An 18,585-nucleotide genomic window follows, 5' to 3' on the forward strand; every position below is an offset into this window, starting at 1 on the left:
GACAGAGGCGTATACCTACAAATTTTGCTAAAAAAAAAAAAAAAATAGGCTAGCATTATAACGATAGCATGCTAACATGTTAACCAGAGAATGCCTAGAGTTTGCAAAACAAGACACTGAAGTGTATACCTGCAAAATTAGCAAAAAACGCTAGCTTGCTCACTTTAAAATGCTAACTGTAAAGTAGCCTAAAGTAGCAAAATATATTAGTATGAGGTGTGTACCTAACAAAAATGGTTTAAAATGTGAACATGCAAGCGTTTAGCATGCATCAAGTAGCAAAACATACTCAGTGGCCTCGTCACTCAGCATCAAGGGTTGGAATTGGGGGGTTAAATCACCAGAAATGATTCCCGGGCGTGACCACCGCTGCTGTCCACTGCTCCCCTCACCTCCCAGTGGGTGGAACAAGGGGACAGGTCAAATGCAGAGGACAAATTTCACCACACCTAGTGTGTGTGTGACAATTATTGGTACTTTAACTTTAACTTAAAATAAGACTGAGGAGTATACTTACAAAATTTGCTAAAAAAAAAAAAAAAAAATCTAGCATACTAACGTTAGCACGGTAACAAGTATCATTTGTCAAGTAAATTATATGACACTGGGATGTATACCTGCAAATTTTGCTAAAAAAAAAATCGGCTATCATTATAACGATAGCATGCTAACATATTAACAATAGAATGCCTAGAGTTTGTAAAACAATACACTGAAGTCTATACCTGCAAAATTAGCAAAAGATGCTAGCTTGCGCACTTTAAAATGCTAACTGTAACATGCCTGAAGTAGCAAAATATATTAGTATGAGGTGTGTACCTACAAAAAATGGTTTAAAATGTAAACTTGCAAGCGTTAGCATGCATCAGGTAGCAAAACCTACTCAGTCACCTCGGCACTCAGCATCAAGGGTTGGAATTGGGGGATTAAATCACCAAAAATGATTCTCGGGCGTGACCACCGCTGCTGCCCACTGCTCCCCTCACCTCCCAGTGGGTGGAACCAGGGGGTGGGTCAAATGCAGAGAACAAATTTCACCACACCTAGTGTGTTTGTGACAATCATTGGTACTTTAACTTTAAATAAGACTGAGGAGTATACTTACAAAATTTTGGTAAAAAAAAAAAAAAAATCTAGCATACTAACGTTAGCATGGTATCATTTGTCAAGTAAATTAAATGGCACTGAGGTCCATACCTGCAAAATTAGCAAAAAAAAAAAGCTAGCATGCTATCATTTTAATGCTAACGAATGTGCTGGGGGCCTTATTTTGGACATTTGGCCTTACAAGTTTTGGGGTCTGCGGAGGTAAAAAAAACATTTTGGGGGGAGAAAAAGGGACAAATTGAAGTCATATGTTTTTTTAGAGGAGACCCCAGCATGGTTTTACCTTGCCTGGCCTGACACACAAACACTCCTGGTAACACATGTACCCACGCACACATACACACACACACACATACACACACACACACACACACACACACACACACCTACGTCTCCTCGGCCTCCCGCGAGGGGTTCCTAATCCCTGCAGACCTTGGAAATGAAGCTGTGCACCACTAAGCAAACACAAACCAGCCCTTCATGGCTCCCAGGGCGGGACCCCGGGGATCCTGGCAGAGGAGAGACAGACGGGCTGGAGACGAAGTGACAGCCTGTAAGGAGGGTTGGAACATAATGGCGTCTGGCGCACAAACATGGTGGAGGTCAGGGATTAAAGAGTCTCAGATTCAAGTCCTGTTTGGGAACTGAGGAGACCAATATTTTAAGCTTTTCAGGTGGAATTCTTTCCCATTCTTGCTTAAGTTGCTTAAGTACGTCTCCGTTTTTGTATTTGACGCTTCATAAAGCGCCACACATTTTCAATGGGAGACAGGTCTGGACTACAGACAGGCCAGTCTAGTACCTGCACTCTTTTACTATGAAGCCACGCTGTTGTAACACGTGCCTTGGCATTGTCTTGCTGAAATAAGCAGGGGCGTCCGTGATAACGTTGCTTGGATCGCAACATTTGTTGCACCAAAACCTGTATGTACCTTTCAGCCTTAATGGTGCCTTCACAGATGTGTAAGTTACCCATACCTTGGGCACCAATACACCCCCAAACCATCGCAGATCCAGCCTTTTGAACTTTGTGCCTAGAACGGTTGTTTTCCTCTTTTTTCCGGAGGACACGACGTCCAGTTTCCAAAAACAATTTGAAATGTGGTCTCGTCAGACCACAGAACACTTTTTCCACTCTGCATCAGTCCATCTTAGATGATCTCGGGCCCAGCGAAGCCGGCAGTGTTTCTGGGTGTTGTTGATAAATGGCTTTGGCTTTGCATATTTGAGTTTTAACTTGCACTTACAGATGTAGCGTCAAACTGTAGTTAGTGACAGTGGTTTTCTGAAGTGTTCCTGAGCCCATATGGTGATATCCTTTACACACTGATGTCGATTTATGATGCAGTGCCGCCTGAGGGGTCGAAAGTCCGTAATATCATCGCTTACATGCAGTGATTTCTCCAGATTCTTTGAACCCTTTGATTATATTACGGACTGTAGATAATGAAATCCCTAAATTCTTTGCAATAGCTGGTTGAGAAATGTTATTCTTAAATAATTTGCTCAAGCATTTGTTCAAAGTGGTGTACCTCACCCCATCCTTGTTTGTGAATGACTCAGTATTTCATGGAAGCTGCCTTTATACCCAATCATGGCACCGACCTGTTCCCAATTAGCCCGTTCACCTGTGGGACTTTCCAAATAATGAGCATTTCTCAACTTTGTCAGTCTTTTTTGCCACATGTACCAGCTTTTTTGACACATGTTGCAGGTATCAAATTCCAAATGAGAAATAATAAATTAAGTAACTTATCTTTGCAGTCTATTTAATTGAATATAAGTTGAAAAGGATTTGCAAATCATTGTATTCTGTTTTTATTTACCATTTACACAATGTGCCAACGTCACTTGTTTTGAGTTTTTTTAGTTTTGAGTTCATAGTGTAATCAGGATCGGGTGGATTTAACTAATCCCACAAGGGGAAACCATGTGGTTGCAGGGCAGATACAAGAAGTCCACAATAATAAAGTAAAAACACATGAAAACAAAAGAGAATTATGTTGAAGAACACAAAAGACATTAAAAGAGCACAAAGCTGATGCAACAAGCTGCCACTTCAGCAGTGCCATTTCTACATACAGCTACAAAAGTAAAATAACGTGAAAAAACAATAAACATTAATTGTGATTTATTTATTATTAGCACATTATTATTTGTAAACATCAACCCACCCATGTCAAAATATCTCAAAATTGTCACGTTTGTTTTTGCTACTTTCGTGCTGCAACATTTTTGTGTCTAGTTTTCATACTATGGGACTGGTAATGAATGGTAATACTACAATACAAACTAGAATAGTTAATAATGTAAAAAATATAAAGGGTAATAACATACAAATTATAATAGATGATAATATAAAAACTAAAAAGTTAACATAAAAACATTAATAGTTATTGACAGTAACTGACAGTTAACACAACAACTATAACATGTTAATAGGATAAAAACTACAAATGTTGATAACGTAAAATATTTAATTATTAATAACATAACTATAGTAGGTAACGTAAAAACTATAAAACGCTAATTACACAAAAACTATAAGATGTTAACATAAAATGTTAATGTAAACAACTATAACATTTAATTTTAAGAACTATAAAACTTTAATACCAAAAACTATACGATACTATACCATACATACAAATTATAATAGTTAATAACATAAAAATGATAATAGTTAACATTAACACTATAACTCTTTAACATTAAAACTATAATAGTTGATAACGTAAAAACTATAATAGTTTAAAATAAAATAGTTAATAATGTAAAAACTGTAAAACAATAGCATAACAACTATGAAACAATAAACATGTTTTAAACTGTAAAAAAACCATAACAACTAAAACGTTAATATATAAACATTAATAGTTAACATAACTATAACAGTAATGTAAAAACTATGAAATGTAATAGCATAAAAACAAAAACATTTTTATAATATAAAATCTTTAATTTTTAATAACATGATAACTATAATAGTTAACGTAAAAATTGTAAAACATTAATAACTCAAAAAGTATAAAATGTTAACGTAAAAACTGTAACATGTTAATAGGATAAAAACTACAAATGTTGATAGCATAAAATCTTTAATTGTTAATAACATAACAAAAGTATGTAACGTAAAAACTATAAAACGCTAATTACAAAAAACTATAAGATGTTAACATAAAAACTATAAGATGTTAACACAAACTATAAAATGTTAAAGTAAACAACTTTTAATTTTAGTAACTATAAAACTTTAATACCAAAAACTATACGATACTATACTATACATAAAAATTATAATACTTAATAACATAAAAATTATAATAGCTAACATTAACACTATACATCTTTAACATTAAAGCTATAATAGTTGATAACGTAAAAACTATAATAGTTTAACGTAAAATAGTTAACGTATAAACTGTAAAACTATAGCATAACATCTATGAAACAATAAACATGTTTTAAACTGTAAAAAAAACATAAAAACTAAAACGTTAATATAAAAACTTTAATAGTTAACATAACTATAACAGTAATGTAAAAACTATGAAATGTAATAGCATAAAAACAAAACCATTTTTATAATATAAAATATTTCATTTTTAATAACATAATAACTATAATAGTTAAATTAAAAATTGTAAAACATTAATAACTCAAAAAGTATAAAATGTTAACATAAAAACTAAAGTAGTTAATAACATAAACATTGTAATAGTTAACATAAAGACTATGACACGTTAACATTAAAACTATAATAGTTAATGTAAAAACGTTACTAGTGTAAAAGCTATGAAACACTAAAAACGTTATAAAGTGTAAAAAATGTAATAACATAAAAACTAAAACATTAACATAAAAACTTTAATTGTTATTAACTGTTATAATTATGTTATTAACTTCCATCCATCCATCCATTTTCTACCGCTTATTCCCTTTTGGGGTCGCGGGGGGCGCTGGCGCCTAACTTAAAAACTATAAAATGTTAATAGCATAAAAATTACAAAATTTTGATGGCAAAAATCTTAAAATTTTAATAAGATAACTATAAAACGCTAATAGCATGAAAAACTCCATCCATCCATCCATTTTCTACCGCTTATTCCCTTTCGGGGTCGCGGGGGACGCTGGCGCCTATCTCAGCTACAATCGGACGGAAGGCGGACTATAAAATCTTAACATAACGACTATAAACAATTAATATAAAAAAATTATAAAATGTTAATACAAGAACTATAAAACGTTAATACCAAAACTAAAACATAAAAACTATGAAACATGAAAAAACGTTATAAACTTAAAATATTTGATAATATAAAATGTATAATGTTAATGTTACAAAATATAAAACGTTAACATAAAAACTTGAATAGTTAACATAACTATAACAGTTAATAACGGCAAAACTATAAAATGTTAATAGCATAAAAACTACAAATTGTTGATAACATGAAATCTTTAATTGTTAATAACTATAATACTTAATAGCATAATAACTGTAATAGTTAAGGTAAAAACTATAAAAATGTTAATGTGAAAAACTATAGTAGTTAATAACATAACAATTATAATAATTAACATAAAAACTATAACACATTGACATTAAAACTATAATAGTTTACATAAAAACGTTACTAGCATAAAAATTATGAAACATTAAAAACGTTGCAAAGTGTAAAAAAAAAAAAAAACTACAACATTAACATAAAAACTGCAATTGTTATTAACTGTTATAATTATGTTATTGACTTAAAAACTATATAATGTTAATAGCATAAAAACTACAAAATGTTGATAACAAAATATTTGTTATTAACATAATAAGAATAATAATGGTAAAAACTATAACTATAACGCTCTCACCTTAACGCTAAAAACACGAAAAACTATAAATGTTAACATAGTAACTATAAAATGTTAATACAAAAAAACTATGAATTGTCAATATAAGAACTATAAAACGTTAATACCAGAACCTATAACATATAAACTATGAAACATGAAAAACATTATACATTTTAAAAATTTGATAATATAAAATTTAAATTGTTAACGTTACAAAGTATAAAACGTTAACATAAAAACTTGAATAGTTCACAAAACTCGTTAATAACGGTAAAACTATCAAATGTTAATAATAACTATAATAGTTGATAACATAACTGTAAATAGTTAAGGTAAAAATTATAAAATGTCATTGTAAAAAAACTATAAAATGTTAATATAAGAACTGTAAAACGTTAATAGCAAAGACTTTAAAATGATAAAATGTATCGTAGTCAACATACAAATTATAATAAACTATATTTCTACAAAACAATCTGCAGCACAAATGTATCACAAATAGTGAAGTGAAATACTATTTTTATATTTGAACTAAAATAGAGGCAACTTCGCACATATGTGCATTCTGTTTCAGTTTTAACGACTGGTTCAAGACTTCATTGGGGTTTTTTTTTTTCAAAAAATTAAGTAGAAAGACTTGTGACTGATATTCTTTTTTGTGTATAATCTTCAATTATTATCCAAACCTGTCAAAATCAAGGACCCTATTGATTGTTTTTGAATCGATATGTTGGTGCTTCTGATCTGAACTGTGCGAAGATGAACCCTATTGATTTTGAGTGCAAATCAGTTGCGACCTTAAGGGGGCGACACACAAAGACCCTTTCAGTGTAAAAGCCCAGCTGTGCGATCAGGACGAGACTTGATCAAACATGATTACCACGTTTAATGACGACGTTTCACTTTGATGCTCGCTGATCTTCAAGTTGGTCTTCTTGGCCAGGATGTGATCTTCAAGTCCTTGGCCAGGATGTGATCTTTAGGGGGGGTGGACGTCTATTGTTCAAAGATGTCTCAGTCTGGAACCGAACGTGAAGCCAACATAAAAAGTGCGGAGGAGCCCAAGCTTCCAGAAAAGGGCTGATTATGTATGTGTGGGGGGTGGGAGGGTGGCGTTCTTGTATTTCTACCCTTCTTGAGAACTCAAAAAGGAAAAGTACCTTCCATATAAGGACCGGTGAACAGGTTAGGACCGGAATCATGGTCCCAATATGGAAAAAACCATTGCATCTAATAGAGAGACAAATTCCACAGTCTGTGAACATTGCTCCAAAGTCAGGATGTTTTGTTGATTTAATGTGCATACAAAAGTAAGCATTGACAGGTGCAAAGGCAACAATATAGAAACATATATGTTTCCATGTTTCCATATGAGTTGGGAAATTGTGTTGGATGTAAATATAAACGGAATACAAAGATTTGCGAATCCTTTTCAACCCACATTCAATTGAATGCACTACAAAGACAAGATATTTGATGTTCAACGACTTTTATTATAAAACTGCCAAAATTTGAAGTTTTTCTTTTGAAATTCAAACTCATTTTTCAAAAGCGTTTTTATATTTGCATATTATGTATGTATTATTAATGTTGTAAATACACATCTTTAAATATCTACAAAAAGCTGTTCCTAAAGAGGTAGGTAGTATTCGGAGGTGTGTGTGTGTGTGTGTGTGTGTGTGTGTGTGTGTGTGTGTGTGTGTGTGTGTGTGTGTGTGTGTGTGTGTGTGTGTGTGTGTGTGTGTGTGTGTGTGTGGTCTGGTTCAACTAGTGCTGAAGACAGGATGACATGTGTTGAGATGACCCAGCTGGAGAAACTGTAAAAAATTCCAGCTGCAGCACGTGCACGCCGTAGGAAGAATAATCATTTTCTTTTCTTTTTTTTTATGTAGTTTTTGCTTAATTTATGTCTTTGCTACTCAAGAAATGTAACAAAACAAGAACAGGAAGTGAAAAAGAGAAGACATTGTGAAGCTACTGTCCAACACTCGCTTCTTTTGTGGGAAGACTTTCGCTCAAGATTTAGAAGCCAAATAATTGGCCATAAATTTGATAAAAGGTCCGCTATAACATAATTTCTACATGTTGTCACAGTAATATTTGTTTATAAATATCAAACGTGACAAAAATCTATCATCTTCCTTCATCTTCGAAAGAAAAAGAGCATGTTAGCATGTAGCTCACATAGCTATGCTAGTGTTGCGAACCTAATATGTTAAAATGTCATGTTAGCATGTAGCTCACATTGCTGAGTTAGTGTTGCTAACCTAGTATTATGTTAAAATGTCATGTTTGCAAGGGAGTAGGTTTGATTTTGAGATTGGTGGGGACACAAAAGTGCTCCAAGGCAGCACTCTGAAAGTTTACTTTTTTTTTTTTTTTACATTAGCAATCATAATTTCACGTCATGCAGATGTTATAGGGTAAAGTAACTAAAATGAAAGCAAAGGAGACAACTTCGAAGAGTTCTCATTTTTACTCTTTAGTGGAGGGCTGTAGTACAACTGTGCATCATACTGTCAATTAACATAACCTACTGTCCATCAACATCATCAGAAATACATTCATGCAATACAACATTGTAAATAAACATAAATGAACTGTAATAATCTTTTCCCCAACTTGTGTTTAAATCACTCACAATTTTTCCCTTCATCTACTTCTTTCTATTGCTGCTTTTGCACTGTAAATATGTTACATGAAACAAAAAAAAATTAAAGTGTAATGTAAAAAATAAAACGGAAAGGTGAAATCCGGCGATCTGATTGGCTGTTAACCGTGGTTTAAATATTGAGCACGGCTACTATTCTAAAGCCTTATCACAGCGTAGGCTATCACTCCACCTCAGGCACGCATGACTGGAATGAATGGAATTTGTTGTCATGTATCCATGACAACGGACTGTTGCAGTCCGTAGAAAGAGACAGCTGATGTTTTTACGATGTTAAAAAACGGACTAAAGTAGTTGAATTCACATGTTTAAGGTTGACTTTCACCTACGGGGAGGGTTAACAATGGTAGAGGGGACTGAGCATTGACTTTCACCTGGAAAAAAAGTGGAGGAAAAGACGAGATGCAGTGTTAATTTGGAGCTCACGTCTGGAGAGGTGGGACTGTTTTTTCCACAGTGAGGAGTGACAGCCGGGACAGCCAATCACACGTAAGTTAGCATGAAAGCGGCAACCAATCAGGGAGCGATATTTAGGTTAGAGGCGGGACTTCTAACAGAGACCGACATTTAACCCTTTCTGTGTCATAATCATTGACTAAACATTACGGGCAGCGCTTGTATTGATAGTGACTACACAGTAGCGGCTGGATATTGGTAGGGACGTGTCCCTAGCGTCCTTACCCAATTCTACGCCCTTGCATGGTTGCATGTAATTCATATAGCTTTGGTAGTATTGCCAACCTAGTATAATGTGAAAATGTCATGTTAGCATTTGCTCAAAACCCTATGCTCGTGTTGCGAACAGAGTTTGTTCAAATGTCTTGTTAGCATGTTTTTCACATAACTATGCTAATGTTGCTATTTTAATATTATGTTAAAATGTCATCTTAGCATTTAGCTCAAATGTTACAGTGCTCGTGTTGCGAACCTAGCATAATGTTAAAATGTAACGTTAGCATTTAGCTCAAATAACTGTGCTCGTGTTATGAACCTAGTATTATGTCAAAATGTCATGTTAGCATGTAACTCACGTAACTTTGCTAGTGTTGCTAACCTAGTATTATGTTAAAATGTCACGTTATCATGTTGCTAACCTAGTATTATGTTAAAATATCATGTTATCATGTTGCTCACATAGTTATGCTGTTGATGCTGAGTGTTATGTTAAAATGTAATGTTAGCATGTAGCTCACATCGCTATGCTAGTGTTCCTAACCTATCATGATGTTGAAATGTAATGTTAGCATGTAGCTCACATAGCTATCTATGCTAATGCTGTTAATTTAGTACGATGTTAAAATATGTTACCATGTAGCTCATTTAGCCATGCTAGTGTTGTTAACCTAGCATGATGTTAAAATGTAATGTTAGCATATAGCTCACAGAGCCATGCGAGTTTTGCTAACCAAGCATGATGTTGAAATATAATGAAGGCATATAGCTCCATGCTAGTGTGGCTAACGTTTGTGTCCTATCCTTAATCGTACGTTGTTGTATGTAATTTGTTAGTATTTATGTCAAAGTGGATCAATTGCACACATTATTTAGGTGTAAAAAATGTAATTAGAGTAGGGATGTTCCAACCAAGGTTTTATGCTGCCAACTCCGAAATGATCATGCATGCATGAGTGAGATCGGCCGATATCGATTCCACATATCTCAACAGCCAAAGTAGAAAGGAGTCTTACATACATATATATATATATATATATAATTAAAATGCAGCAATAATCCATTTAGAATTGAATCACAATCAAATTGTAAGGTGTCTAAAGACTGTTACCATCAAAGTGTTTACATTGTGTACCTTTTAGACTTAATAAAAGATTATAAATCTCATAAAATTAAACATTTAAGCCTTCAAATAATCACTTGTAATTGTGTGTGTGTGTGTGTGTGTGTGTGTGTGTGTGTGTGCGTGCGTGTGTGTGTGTGTGTGTGTGCGTGTGCATCTGTGCTGCATTAGTGTGCTGCATTCCTCCAATGTGCTCCAGCATAGTAAGAATTTGTACAAGGTGCATCAATGTCTACATCAAAGATGTCAAACACAAGGCCAAAAAGCCAGGTCTTTCCCGCCAAGTCATTTAATTAATCCGGCCTGCCACGTCATTAAATGTGACCCGGCATATCATTTAGAGTGGCCCACCAAGTCATTTACTATTGCTCGCCACGTCATTTATTGATAGCCTGCCAAGAGATTTAAAGTGACCTACCACATAATATATTGTGGCCCGCCAAGTCATTAAGTGTGGCTTGCCACATCATTTTAAGTGGACAGCCACGTCCTCTAATGTGGCCCGCCAAGTTATTTAATGTTGTCCGACGCATCATTTAATTGGGCCCCCCCCGCATCATTTGTCGCCCGTCACATCATTTAAATGTGCCTTCCATGTCATTTAAAATGGCCCGCCAAGTCATTGACTGTAGCCCGCCAGATTTTTTAATGTGGCCCATCCCTTAATTTTTTGATAGCCCGCCAAGTCATTTAATATGACCCACTATGTCCTTAAATGTGACCTGCCAAGTCATTAAATGTGGCCATCTACATCAATTAATTGGCCCGCAACATCATTTAAAGTAGCCCGCCACATCATTTAAAGTGGCCCGCTTTCATTTCTATGTAGCCTGCACAAAGCTGGAAATACTTTATTTTACCCGTCCTTGCTAAATGTGTTTATGCTTTCAATTTTGACAGTAAAATGCACTGCATGCATTTGCACTAATAAATGTTCTTGTTTGATCGTGCCACAAGAAGTTCTAAGCATTTTTGGGGGTGTTCTCAAAAATAAATACATAAATATTCACTTACAATTTCAGTGCCTTAATCTGTTAGTAAAAATTATATGAGTCAAAATAAGTTGCCTATGCAAATTGTGGAACAATATGTTTATATTCATATGTACTGTAATACACTGTTACAACGGGCCCTCTGAGGGCATTCATATTTGCGATGTGGCCCTCAATTAAAAGAAGTTTGGTCTACATTGAATGTGAGCTAGTACAAAGTGTCACAGCAGCAAACAAAAAGTTTTTAAAGCGTTCTTGCTTTACGGATGGATGGAAACATCTTCACAAACTTCTTATGTAACCTTCAAAATATGAACCTGTCTGATTTAAAAGGAGTATTTCTTTCTTTTTCTCAGAAATTCCGGCCAATCACCAGCGGCTACACCAACTACAGCCGTAAGTCCTCGTACACGCCCGAGCCGCAGGTCCCGCCGCCTCCGCCTCCGCCGCCCCCTCATACGAACAACGGCTATTCCAAGATGGCCGCCAACAACAACAACAACCACCACAACAACGGCCACAGTTACCCGTACGGCAATGGCACCGGGGGCCACGCCGCGTACAACAACCCGGCCGGACTGTACTCGCCCAACGCGGACAGATCTCTGCCAGAAAAACTGGGGGGTCTCAGCCTGAGTGCCTCTCACAGGTGAGGAGCTTCAACAATGTATCCCACCTGGCATCTTTCAGGTGTTTATGGTTCCATCTTAAAAATCAAGTATTGGGTCACAACTCCCGATCAAGGAGTCACTCAATGACAGGTTTTAACGAGAGAAGTTTAGGACAAATTCGGGGGACGATACTTTTAGCAGGGGTGTTTGAACTTTTTCCACTGAGAGACGAAAAATCAAAGCGTTTGGCGGCCATTGTGATAATTTTTATTTTCCAAATCAATGCAATATTTATTTATTTTTTTCATCTTTAGGGCTCCCCTCAAGCTTAGTAAAAATAAAAAATATTAAATATGTCATATATATCAGTGGTCCCCAACCACCGGGCCGCGGCTCGATTGGTACTGGGCCGCAGAATATGCAGAATAATTTTTTTTTATTTTTATTTTTTTTTATTTTTTAATAAATAAAAAATTATTTATATATTTTTTTTTAAATTAAAACAACATAAAAAACACAAGATACTAGGGGTGTAACGGTACACAATAATTTCAGTTTGGTACGTACCTCGGTTTAGAGGTCACGGTTCAGTTAATTTTCGGTACAGTAAGAAATCAACAAAATATAATTTTTTTGGTTATTTACTTACCAAATTTGTAAACAATGGCTTTACCCTTTTATAATAATTCTGCCCACGTTAATCCTCATTAAACTGCCTCAAGTTGTTGCTTTGATTAAATAAAATGAAAAAACCTATCCTCTACATATAAAAAGTTTAACATTAAACAGTTTCCATTGAAACTGTTTAATGTCAACTCATCATGCTTAATTTATTACAGCATTTGGGAAGCCTGTAGTTGACTTTTATTATGTAAATGTTGTATTTGTATCAACATGTGATAGCAGGGACCCTGCTATTCAAAACTAGGCTGCTACATTACTAATGATTCATGTAACTATAGCTGAAAAATAGTAGCAATAGGAGAGACTATTCATCCCTAAACACAATGGAGTTCAATGAAATAACAGACAGACAGGGCTTTGCTGCCCCTAAAACACGCACACGCACGCACGCACACACGCGCACACAGAAAAATGAGCTAACGTTACGCTAAAAGCTAATTAGCCTTCATCTCAAGCCTATACTGTGAGCTAGCTGAGCTGCAGTTTAAGTTTTTAGAAGGTCAACGGGCTCATAGTGATGTTTGTAATAGTTGTGACTGGGAAGTGTTTAGTATAATTTGGGTAGAGTCCGCTCCCCCCCTGCTAGACGAATATCTGCTCGACGCTAAAGCATTGACTACATCGCTCTGAAGTCTGAATACGCACTGCGGAATGGCTGTTAAATCGCTCTGAATACGCACTGCTGATTGGCTTTGTATGTAACCAATCAGATGGTTGTGTGGGCGGAACAATGAGGCAGAGACCGAGGCCGAAAGCAGAGCAGCTTGTGAAGACTTCTGCTTCCGAACTTGTTCGGTACGCCCGCGTGCCGAACCGAAACCCCTGTACCGAAACGGTTCGATACAAATACACGTACCATTACACCCCTACAAGATACACTTACAATTAGTGCACCAACACAAAAAACCTCCCTTTTTCATGACAAAGGAACAAAGACGGCAAGCACAATGAAATAATAACAATAGTTCAACGAAATCAAAACAGGTCTGTTAGAGTAACTTCCTGGAGTTGGAATGTGTCCCAATACTTTTGTCCTCATTGCGCGTACAAACAAACATATGCTGAGGTGCGTAAAGTGTCTCACAAACACTTTCTGTCCATGTACATGCTAATAGTGTATCTTTCAGTGCATGGGACTTTACATGTCAAAGCTACAAAACTACTGATGTGTGTCGCCTTTTCTGTCTCATCAAGCCCCGAGCCCCACCAGCTGTCCCCTGCGGGCCGCAACGGCGTGGACATGCAGTCGCACGTCTACAAGATGCTGACGGACTACGAGGAGCCGTCCTCGGAGCCTAAACAGTCCGGATCCTTCAAGTACCTTCAGGGAATCCTGGAAGCTGAAGACGGAGGTGAGTCAGTCCGTGATGGACACCAGGAGTACAAAGATGTTACTGTCTCTTTAAATCTGGCTGCTGACATCACTTTACACAGCGTTACTAACCGTTTCGCTAATCCAGATCTATTTCACAATATTCACAGATTATTATACTGTTTTTATTTTATATTTTAAATACATTTAAGTAAATATTTTTTTACTTAAAAAGGATGATAAAAAATGAACATAAATTAAAAAAACAGGGATGTTGGTCCAAAATCTGCAAACAAGTATCGAATTATTTCGGTGTGAACGCCTCTCTCCACAATTGGTCTGCATCACAAAGCGCTCTGATACGCGTTACAACATTAGTAATCTTACTCTTAATAACCTTACATAATTTTATCTAACCCAGTTACAGCTGTGTCATATGATATGGAAGCATGTCCTTATCACAAATATAAATTTTTTTTAACACACTTATATACATATATATAAATATATATATATAAATATATATATACATATATATATATATATATATATATATATATATATATATATATATATATACATATATGTCTTAATTAGATTATCCAGAGAATAGTGCTCGATACCATGGTTGAGCACAATATATGTATGTGCGGGGGGAAAAAATCACAAGACTACTTCATCTCTACAGAGCTGTTTCATATATATATATATATATATATATTACACATATATATATATATATATATATATATATATATATATATATATATATACACATATATATATATATATATATATATATATATATATATATATATATATATATACATATATATATATACATATATACTGTATATACACACACACACACACACAAACTGTAAATGTAATTTTTTACAAATTGTGACGAATCTGTCATGGAAGTATTTCTCTCACGGCATGAAAAGCTTCTCGTGATGCGTTAAAAAAGCACCTGGAAAACTCTTTTAAGAGCATTGAGTCACGTAACGGGTGGCTACATTCCTGCTTGACTCGCCGGTCCAACTGGCATACTTTTCCTTTTATAGACGACACAGACGGGAGACGTCAGATTTACAGAAAGAGAGAGAAAAGTGGGAGGGAGGGCAATCAAGAGACAGGCTTTTTCAAAAGACAGGAAGCGATGGCCATTTCTTGCCAAAAAGCAGTTTACAGTAAAGTGATTTTTCTCTTTTTATTGAGGTCCCGTCTGCCTTCTGGCCACATAGGAGTGACGTTGAACACGGCTGCTTCTGGATAAATCTGCGTTCGAGGATGCAAAGTGTTTATTGTAAATCCGCGATTATAAACATATTTTCCTCAATGAACTACAGCATTGCAGTTCCGGCAGCACTCGTGCGCACTGCCAACACCACGCTTGGCAGTTGTAAAGTCGATAATCTTGCTATTGCACAATAATTGCTGTGTGTTGTAGTACAGATTTGTACAACTAATATTTGGACCGACATGGTACCAATTACCGGTACCTGGGTATTGGTACCGCTACCAATATATTTAATTGAGTTCATAAATAGTCATTGTTTTTTATAATAAAATAGCATTTTTCAACATGAGCTGACTATGATAACTGCTCTCCAGTTCCATCCATGCATTTGATATACTTCATTTATTATCATATTGTTGAGTATCATTAACAAAATGACATTAAGTTGGAAGCAAACATGGCGCCCTGTAGTCACGTGAGGGGCTTTTGACCAATCATTTCAGAGACTAAAGGGCGCCATGTTTGCTTTCAACTTTGAAGCCGGATTGGCCATACTCCCTCAATACACGCCTGTGAAATATGGTGTTTTTAGGTTTTTGTTGCACCCCACAAAGTGTTAATACTGTAAGTGTTGTACTTTTTACACACCAGCTGTTTAATTGTAGCGTGCATCTTAGTGGAAGTTTCCCTTAAAGGGGAACATTATCACAATTTCAAAAGGGTTAAAAACAATAAAAATCAGTTCCCAGTGGCCTGTTTTATTTTTCGAAGTTTTTTTCGAAATTTTAAACCTCCCGGAATATCCCTAAAAAAAGCTTTAAAGTTCTTGATTTTCCCTATTTGCGACGCGACTGTCCATTTCCCTGTGACGTCATACAGTGCTGCCAATACAAACAACATGGCGGTTACCATAGCAAGATATAGCGACATTAGCTTAGATTCAGTCTCGGATTTCAGCGGCTTAAGCGATTCAACAGATTACGCATGTATTGAAACAGATGGTCGCAGTATGGAGGCAGATAGCGAAAACGAAATTGAAGAAGAAATTGAAGCTATTGAGCGAATAGCTATTGACGCTATTCGGCCATAGCATGGGTGTACCTAATGAAGTGGCCCATAGCATGGCTGCCTTATTAGCATCGCCGGTAAAATGTGCGGACCAAACGATCAGGACTTTCGCATCTTGTGACATTGGAGCAACTTAAATCGGTCGATTTGTAAGTGTTTGTTTCGTATTAAATGTGGGTATCTAGTTTCAAATGTACATACAGCTAGCGTAAATAGCATGTTTGCATCGATTAGCTGGCAGTCATGCTGTGACCAAATATGTCTGATTAGCACATAAGTCAATAACATCAACAAAACTCACCTTTGTGATTTTGTTGACTTAATCGTTGCAAATGCATCTGCAGGTTATTCATACATCTCTGTGCCATGGCTGTCTTAGCATCGCCGGTAAAATGTGCAGACACTCTGGCAGATTCAATGGGGGTCTGGCAGCAGATTTCTTGCCAGTGGTGCAACTTGAATCCCTCCCTGTTAGTGTTGTTACACCCTCCGACAACACACCGACGAGGCATGATGTCTCCAAAGTTCCAAAAAATAGTCGAAAAAACGGAAAATAACAGAGCTGAGACCCGGTGTTTGTAATGTGAAAATGAAAATGGTGGGTGTATTACCTCGGTGACATCACGTTCTGACGTCATCGCTAAAAGAGCGATAAACAGAAAGGCGTTTAATTTGCCAAAATTCACCCATTTAGAGTTCGGAAATCAGTTAAAAAAATACATGGTCTTTTTTCTGCAACATCAAGGTATATATTGACTCTTGCATAGGTTTGGTGATAATGTTCCCCTTTAACACATTGGAGGTGTTGAAATCGCCACGTAAAAATTGCCAATGCTAATCAGTAGCATGTCAATAGCAAAGCCAATGTATATTATTAGCATAAAGGTAGCGCATTTTTGGGAAAAATGAAGCCTTACTTAACTTGCGTTGGAGCATTTTCTTTTGAGTCCACTTCTTAGTTGGCATTGAAAATTGCAACATTACCAAGAGGCACCGTTTGATTTTAGGTAAATCGGTGCCAGGTTGGACCGGCAGCATTCGGTCAGTGCCAAAAAAGTACCGGCTTCGTACCCGTTCCTAATGTTGACAGTACATTCATACAAGCTGTACACTTACCTCTCTGAAGTACAAACCCTGTTTCCATAAAAAGATGTAAATATAAACGGAATACAATGATTTGCGAATCATTTTCAACCCATATTCAATTGAATATGCTACAAAGACAACATATTTGTTGTTCAAACTGATAAACATTTTTTTTTGCAAATAATCATTAACTTTAGAATTTGATGCCAGCAACACGTGACAAAGACGTTGGGAAAGGTGGCCATAAATACTGATAAAGTTGAGGAATGCTCATCAAACACTTATTTGGAACATCCCACAGGTGTGCAGGCTAATTGGGAACAGGTGGGTGCCATGATTGGGTATAAAAGCAGCTTCCATGAAATGCTAAGTAATTCACAAACACGGATGGGGCGAGGGTCACCAATTTGTAAGCAAATCGTCAAACAGTTTTAGAACAACATTTCTCAACGAGCTATTGCATGGAAATTTAGGCATTTTACCATCTACGGTCCGTAAAATCATCAAAAGGTTCAGAGAATCTGGAGAAATCACTGCACGTAAGCGATATTACGGACCGTTGATCCCTCAGGCGGTACTGCATCAAAAAGAGACATCAGTGTGTAAAGGATATCACAACATGAGCTCAGGCACACTTCATAAAACCACTGTCAGTAACTACAGTTGGTCGCTACATCTGTAAGTGCAAGTTAAATCTCTACTATGCAAAGCCAAACCCATTTATCAACAACAATAAGGAACGCCGCTGGCTTCGCTGGGCCCGAGCTCATCTAAGATGTATTGATGCAAAGTGGAAAGGTGTTCTGTGGTCTGACGAGTCCACATTTCAAATTATATTTGGAAACTTTGGACGTGGTGTCCTCCGGAACAAAGAGGAAAATAACCATCCGGATTGTTATAGGCGCAAAGTTGAAAAGCCAGCATCATTGATGGTATGGGGGTGTATTAGTGCCCAAGGCATGGGTAACTTACACATCTGTGAAGGCACCATTAATGCTGAATGGTCCATACAGGTTTTGGAGCAACATATGTTGTCATCCAAGCAACGTTATCATGGACGCCCCTGCTTATTTCAGCAAGACAATGCAAAGCCACGTGTTACAGCAGTTTGGCTTCGTAGTAAAAGAGTGCGGGTATTTTCCTGGCCCGCCTTCAGTCCAGACCTGCC

General features: G+C 36.2%; 1 protein-coding gene across 3 annotated transcripts in view; it reads left to right on the forward strand.

Moving 5' to 3' along the window:
- The window catches only part of pdlim4 (PDZ and LIM domain 4), a 182,917-nt gene that overhangs the window by 140,624 nt on the left and 23,708 nt on the right, over positions 1–18,585 (forward strand). For all 3 annotated transcript variants that reach the window (XM_061890583.1, XM_061890582.1, XM_061890581.1), the window contains exons 4-5: positions 11,770–12,062; positions 13,903–14,060. In XM_061890583.1, coding sequence (XP_061746567.1) covers positions 11,770–12,062; positions 13,903–14,060 — 451 coding nt within the window. The remainder of the gene's footprint in view (positions 1–11,769; positions 12,063–13,902; positions 14,061–18,585) is intronic.

This window comes from Nerophis ophidion, linkage group LG28 (assembly GCF_033978795.1).
Source record: "Nerophis ophidion isolate RoL-2023_Sa linkage group LG28, RoL_Noph_v1.0, whole genome shotgun sequence".
In the NCBI taxonomy this organism is placed as follows: Eukaryota; Metazoa; Chordata; class Actinopteri; order Syngnathiformes; family Syngnathidae; genus Nerophis; species Nerophis ophidion.